This window comes from Alligator sinensis, unplaced genomic scaffold (assembly GCF_000455745.1).
Source record: "Alligator sinensis unplaced genomic scaffold, ASM45574v1 scaffold50_1, whole genome shotgun sequence".
NCBI lineage: Eukaryota > Metazoa > Chordata > Crocodylia > Alligatoridae > Alligator > Alligator sinensis.
This window is the reverse complement of record NW_005842059.1, coordinates 57,368-64,848: the sequence shown is the minus strand read 5'-3', so window position 1 is coordinate 64,848 and position 7,481 is coordinate 57,368. Positions and strand designations below refer to the sequence as shown.

Sequence of the window (7,481 nt, the reverse complement as noted above, 5' to 3'; positions counted from 1 at the left end):
AGATCGGTGCCACTTACTCCCAGAGTCCTTTGCTGCAGCACTTTATCCTCAAAGTGCTCAAGACACTTCTATTTGGAGGAGGCCAGCAAATACTCCATTAGGATCTGAATTTGCTACTAAATTTATAAAACAAGTGAACCCTGGAGGTCAGGCTCTGGCTGGGTATATTTTATTTTTAAAAGCTTAAGCTAGAAGGGTAAGTTTCAGTGGGCGATGGATACCTGGCTACCATGGGTGCCTTTGAAAAATCATCAAGCTGTATAATACTGGATGCATCTACACATGCAATTAATAAGAAACAATCAACTCCAGAGCTTATGGTTCTGGAGTTCATTGCTCCTGGGTGCACCGCTTGAACATATGCCTAGGACTGCAACCCGCTGAGCTGGGTCAGAGCAGCCCCGGCTGGCAAGGAGCCCAGGGGGTCAGCCTGCCAGCCCACAGCTGCTTGCCCTGGCTCAGCGTGCTGCAGAGGGCTGGTGGGGCACAAGGGTGCTCCAGTGCGGGGCTAGCCAACAGGCAGCCCCCCGCATTGAAGCACCCTCATGCCTCAGCCAGCCAGGGCAGCATCTGCACATGCGCTGCTGCGGGGTAAACTTAGGAGTAGGAGTAAACTCCACAGCAGGATAGTACTTGAATTTACAAATACTATCCTGCTGCAGAGTTAATTAGTTTACTCCAGCCTAATAGGGGCGCATGTGTACATACATGCACAACATTTACTGCAGAGCTAGTCTACTTCACAGTAAACGTCTCGTGTAGACGCGCCCACTGATGTTAGAGGCATCCCCTTCCCCAGCCCACCTTTGCTACAGCTCACAACACCCAGACTGACAACTTTTTTGGAATTAGACTGCAAGTACTTACCGGCAGAGGTTCTCTTACACAAATGGGGCCGTAGCTCCAGTTGGGGGATGCAGCAAACAGTAGTGAGAATCCCCATATACTTCTGAGAGCATCCGGCCCAACCGCAGTACCCTACCGCTGCTGAACACAAAAACTGCTCCCTTGACAGCTTATACAAAACTACTTCTCAGCTGCTTCTATACCAGCATAGGGATGCTAACAGGAAAATGAGCAATTGAGGCAAATCAGCATCATCTCAGCAAGACCCACAGCTCTGGACTTGGAGATTCAAATAAAAGCCATGTTGTAATTCGCTATGAACACAGAGCTGCAAAGAGGTGGATATCAAAGGGCAATCATGTAATCACTTGTGCAAATGAATACTGAGCCATATGAGGAAAGCAGGCTGAAAACAACATGATTGACATTATTTCTGTGCATGAGTGCCTAAAGGATTGGCTTTAACAAGGCAGCCAGAACTCACAGCCTGGAGGGAAAGGGAAGCAAAGGTGGATTTAAGCAGGTCTGGCACCTGCCCCACTCAGAGTTACTCTAGCACTTAGAGGAGCATCTGCTGGCCAAGCAGGCCCTGAGGGGCCAAGTCACAGCCCTCTACCCTCCCCTGCCTATGGACAGCAGGGCTCCCCCACATCTCTGCACCACAAGATGCTGCAGCCAACTCTGCCCATCCATTTCGTTCTGCTCACTTCTTGGATATCTCCAAGATAAACGGGCCAGAGCACAGGAACCTCTCCTAAAAACAAAAGCAGCTCTTGAACCATGAGCACGAAGTGGCATTCACATTAATATGGTGGGCATGTTTTTGCTCTACCCAGAAGTCTGAAAAGCCGGCCTGGGAGAAGTATTTCTCACTATGAACTGTGAATGAAGCATGGCAAGGGTAAAGATTCACAAGTATGTCAGTATGGTTAGGAAAAGTGGCAGCTATCTTCCTCGGAGACACACCAGCTGCAACATGAAATCAGCCTAACTCTGTCGTGGGAGGCAGCTCGGCCAAGTGGCTAGAGCAGTGGGAGGCGGGAGACTTGGGCTCTTTCACTGGCCTGGCCACTGCCCTGCCGTGTGTCACCTCTCTTCCCCCTCCCACCTTTTGTCTACCTGATCCCTCCTCAAGGAAGGAGATCTCTGATGCTTGTACAGTACCTAACACAATGCTAACTAGTCTGCTCCACAGTAAACGTCTCGTGTAGACGTGCCCGCTGACGTTGCTCCCCAGCCCACCTTTGCTTCTAGTCCCTGTGGCAATTCAAATAAAAACTGAAGAAGGCTTCAACACAAAAGGTAAAATGGTCTTCTTGAAAGTACGTGAGAGCTCCCTAGTCTGACATGCTGCTCTCTTCGCTGTGCCGAGCAGTCTCAGCAACTGGCCATGAAAACAGAGTTGAACCCTGGCGTTGAGATCTCTGCATCCATCTGAAGGAAAGCTTTTCTGGGTGCTGAACCAGTACTGCAGCCACTACAAGAACGCCCTGAGAATCAGCTTTCCTCCGGCCTAGACATGAAATCAGACCTTCCACGGGTGGAGTCGGCAGGACTTCCCTGGAGTCAGCGGGAGTTTCCACCGCTAACTTCCACGAAACCAGCAACCTGTGGGGTGAGCCCCCAGCAGCCATCTCTCTACTTCTAGCACTAATATGCAGTTTTTAAACTTCGCTTTTAATCTCTCTTTTAATTTCACCTCTTTTGCCGGTGCTCTCTCTTTGGCAGCTCTCAACAGAAACAGCATTTGATTCACTGCAGTTGAAGGCAGCTTCACTTTCGATCGGCTGCTTTGCCGTGTTTGCATTTCGGATACCACGGGGGTGTTTATTTGTTTAAAAACAATTGTTTTCATAGGAACTGGAGAAGTCGCTGCACAAACACTTCGACTGTTTTTCTAAAAGTCTGATTTTACAAAACGAAGTTTGGGTCTAAATTTAAAGCTGACAGTGACCCTTTATACACCAGAGATACAATCTAGTCTCCCAACTTCCCTCCCCTGCATTTAAAATTACCTTTCTCTTGTTTTTAAAATTGTCAATGTGTTTTAATAGCAATGCAAGTGTAATCATAGTTAAATTACCTATTTTGGTCATGTTATAAAGATTATTTATAACTGCTCTTTTTTCTTAAGCCATCTGGTGAACTCTATTTCCAGTAAAACCAACTGCTGTGTAAAAAAACAAATGTCAGTCCCTAGTAAATTAAAAATGTATTTCAGAGCTCGACTGAATGCATTTATTAAGGAAGCGACTAGCTCAAAATCTTTTTTTTCAAATCCAGCACATAATGACACTGAGTACAGAATTCAGTTTGAATGAACTGCCCCGCTATAAAAAGAATGGTTCAAAGTTGATCGTTAGCAGTGCTAAGATAACGATGCTATAAGATAATGTTAGTCTCTCAGACAGAGGTTCCCAACTCCCGGGCTGCGGCCCGATTCTGGGCCGCGGTGAGTTGGCTGCCGGACCAGGAGTCCAGAAGTGATCGGCATACTGCAGACACAGTATAAAAAAGAGTTGGCTGCTGGTCCGCAGCATGCCAGTCACTTCCAGTCCGCAGTGTGCTGGTCCGCAGTTTGCCAGTCCGTGGTCACTTCTGGTCTGTGGTCTAAAAAGGTTGGGCACCACTGTGTCAAGATTTGTACATATTGGAGTAAAAATGAGGCTTTTTACATATGTACTTTGATATCTAAGAACAGTGAAACACCCGCTCCTTTCAAAGGATCCAGCAAAAGCTTGCCATGACCCCCGGCCCCAAGCAAACATTCCTTCAGCACCATCCTGAACTCAGAAACGTTCTCCAAAATCCCACGGCACCCATCTCCCACTGGGTCAGAGAGGAGCTCCCGGTAACCTGCAGAGGAAGTTACATCTTTAAAGCAACTGGAAGTAAAAATGCAAGAGACCTGGTTTAAGGTAAACAGGAGCAGCAGAGAAATTCTGAATGAATCATGCACCACATCTTTATACCACTTCAGCAACATAAGAATCACTTGCATACAACCTTCCTGGTTTTTCTGCATTCTTCCTGCCTTAACTTTTACACACACACACACACACACACACACACACACACACACACCCCTCTCACCTAAACCTCCTAGGACCGCGTATGAGCATAAATAACAACATGTTCATCTGTAACTGAAACTAAACCATGCATAAACTGTGTGGGCTGCCTGCGTCCCTAAATTACCACTGAAATTTTGACTGCACACAGTGATGGATTAAGGGGAAGTTCCAGAGGCAATTCCAGAAAGTAGGTCACTTTTCAATTGTTCATATAAAAAAAAAAGACTGCCACACCATTTCCAAGAACACACTATAACTAAATCAACCAAAAAAGGCTCAATTTACTCTTCAAGAGGAGTAACTGCACATGCCAAGAAAACTTGGGAGGGGGTGAAGGGAAGACAGAGAATATGGCAAATTCCAGGAAAAATCTTTTTCCCCTAATGAGAATCAATACACCACCTACTGCTCACTAAGACTTTCAGATGTTCAGTGCATCAAGCAGAAACCCTTACTGATAGCTAAATAGTGATTCCCAAAGCATGTGTTGTGACAACTAGTCTGCCACAAGGGTGGCAGAAGTGTGCCATGAACAGGAATGGGCCCTGGCCACACTGACCTTGAATGGCAGGATTGGGCTCCAGCTGGGCCAGCACCACACACAAGATCAGGCCCACCTGCTGGATCCAACCCATGGGACCAACTTGCACTGCTCACCTGATCTGCTGGGCAAAAAGACTTTTATTTTTGCATTTTTATTTGCAACAGCCTTTGCATTTTATGGGAAAATATGTACATGTGTGCACATACACATACACCCCCACCACTTTTTGGGTGCAAGGGTGCATTAGTGCAGCTAATTTTAATCCAGAAAACGATTGTGCTCCAAATATCAAAAGTTTGGGAAACACTGAGCTAAATTAATCACTGCACTGGGTTTAAAAAAAAAATGCTATGACGTCAAAGTATTCTGAAGAGGTTCGGCAGAAAACAAAATCTAAACAGAAAACAAAATCTACAAAAAGACTTGGTGTCGGGTTGGGGGTGAATGGAAGAATTATAGACAGAAGCAGTAAAAACCAAAACCCAACATCCACTCCTCTCTGCAGCATTTAATACCATTAGTCACTGCATCATTCCTAATAGTGTCAAATTAAACCTATTCACAAATCACTGCACTAATGAGAAACAAGAGGAGAAGAATGAGACACGTATAAAGCTGGCGTGTGCAAGGAGAAGTACATGAGCAGTAGCAGCCCACCTCTTGAAGAAACCAGATCTACACATACTTGCTACAGAAAGCACAAAGCCTCTGGTTTCATTGAGTCACCCACCAGTTCGTCCAGAAGTGCCTGTTTGTTCTTCCTCTTGATGATCTGCTGCATCTGTTCTTCCTTCTGTATGAGCAATCGTCTCTGTTCATTTTCTTGCCGTTCAACCTCTAATGCTTCCTCCAGCTCCTCTTGCTCCCGAGTCTAAAATAAGAACATTAAGTTTGCTAATGGAGACCCTCTTTATTAGGTAGATAGCACCTTCACAGCTCCCTTCCTACATATACGTGGGGGTGGGGGGCAGCCATCTGCTACCCAATGGTGGGCAACAAGCCTGAAGCTACAGAAAGTGGGGAGACTGACCCCCAACCTCGTGACTGCTAGGAACATCCAATACAAGATAATTGCCCTGTTACTTTCTGCAGACATTGGGAAATACATTTGGCCCTCAGTTCTTCAAAATCCAGCAGTGACAAGCCTTGTTTTACTGGTTCAGGAACACAATAGGGCACCCCTCATGGCATGGCATCTGACATTTCAGGGAGTCAAGACGGGAACACTGGCCCTAAAAAAGAATGCAACATTGCGTCTGGTCCCTCGGTCAATAATGGACCCCACTGTGTGTGCAGTATACCACTTCCTATTCCCAATGAATAGTTGAGGAGCAAGGAATAATTTTAAGGGCCAACAAATGCTGATAGAGGAGTCTGTAAAGAATTGGTGCCAATTTCAAAATGAAAACTATAAAACAATTGAAGTAGTTATGCACCCTCAATATTGCAAACTCAGTCTATAATCTGAACTAGTCTTCTGGGGAAAACAATGTTACCAGACGGAAGAAACTAGGTTTCTTATCAGGGTTACTTCCTCTAAGGACACTTTCTGAAGTTCATAGTAAATGATTAATAAATCAACTGTATTGGAAAATCCTATTGAAAAAAAGCAGAGCCCAAAAAGAAGGAAGCAAGAGACAGACAAAAGGGATATTAGGAGTAAGAGAGCCAGAAAGGAATGGATAAAGTGATTGAGCAGCACAAAATACTACATCTCAGAGGCCAGAAAGTAGAGGAATGAAGAAAGAGGTGGCAACAACCAAGCTGAGTTGGACCTGGAAAAGGAAATCAAACAAAAGAGTAAATGTTCCTTAGTTACAGAAAGCAAAAAAGAAAAAGTATAAGTGGGGGGTGGTATTATTCAGTGAGGCAGTGTTCAAGATTAAGGATTCATAGGTATAGCCACAAAAAAAAAATTCTAGCTTCAGTTTTCGAAAAGAATGATGCTGAACAGGAGAGAAGACCAAAAGTAGAAGAAAAGTAAAAGAATAAGAAAAAATAGCACACTGGGCATAAAAACAAACTCAAAGGTGCATCCAGACAAGCGCACACGTGCAGGGGTGCACAATTTCCTGTGGCACATTTCCTGTGGCACCTTTTTGTACCAGGGCATGTGCCTACCTGCGCACTCCAGGGCATGGCAAATTGACCCAGGTGGGGTAGGGGAGACCTTACCTGAGGTCCTGGGGAAGCAATGGGGCCAATCCAGCCACTCAAGAGCCCAGCTGGCAGCCAGAGCCTGGCTCTGGCTGGCCAATCTCCACTTCTGGTGGCCCACGCTGCTGCCGCATGTGCCATACCACTTTGTGGCATTTTTTTTTTTGACACCAGGATCTCCAAGTATCAAATTTTGGTGCCACACTGCAAATCTGCAGAGTGGCAAACGGGTGCACATGTGCCCATGCAGCTTGGGGTGCCTCAAAGGGGTTTGAGGCACAGCAAACCACACGTGCGCACTCATCTGAACGTACCCAAAGAGCTTAATATACACTCTCCCCAACCTGAGCGTAGTCTCCATGCCAGAATACTGAAAGACCTGGACACAAGACATCACAAATCTAGTTCAAAGAATCTTTCAAATCAGGTGCAGGGTAGAAGAAAGGGGACACTACATGGCTAGAGAATAGCAAAAACAGTCCCTCTAAGTGAAGAGAAGAGATGTGCATAAACCTGCTTTAGAACAGAGTTTGAAGGAGAGAAGATGTGAAAGTAAGTGGAAAATGAAACAAAATGAGGTACAAGTTTAGGAAAGGTAAACAGTGGGATGAGAACTAATTGTTAAGACATGGCATAAGCAGACCATACCTATCTGACTTCAGAAAAGCATTTGGTGCCTTGTAGGAAAACTGGAGAAAATGGGGATTGGTAAAATACTTGTACGATAGGTACAGGATAGCTAAAGCAAAAACAACCATCACTTGTGATGGAAGGAGAACTAGCCATTCTCCAAGTACAGACCTTGACACAGATCTCAATATTTTCTTTAAAAACCTTGGCATAAACAATATAGAACAGTA

At 45.3% G+C, this 7,481-nt stretch overlaps 1 protein-coding gene across 2 annotated transcripts in view; it reads right to left on the bottom strand.

Annotated features, from left to right (window-relative positions):
* The window catches only part of MNAT1 (MNAT1, CDK activating kinase assembly factor), a 152,639-nt gene that overhangs the window by 90,116 nt on the left and 55,042 nt on the right, over positions 1-7,481 (bottom strand). For both annotated transcript variants that reach the window (XR_003093931.1, XM_006023067.2), the window contains exon 5: positions 5,195-5,335. Coding sequence is in view for 1 of the 2 variants with exons in the window: in XM_006023067.2 (XP_006023129.1) it covers positions 5,195-5,335 (141 nt within the window). In the remaining variant the exon portion in view is untranslated. The remainder of the gene's footprint in view (positions 1-5,194; positions 5,336-7,481) is intronic.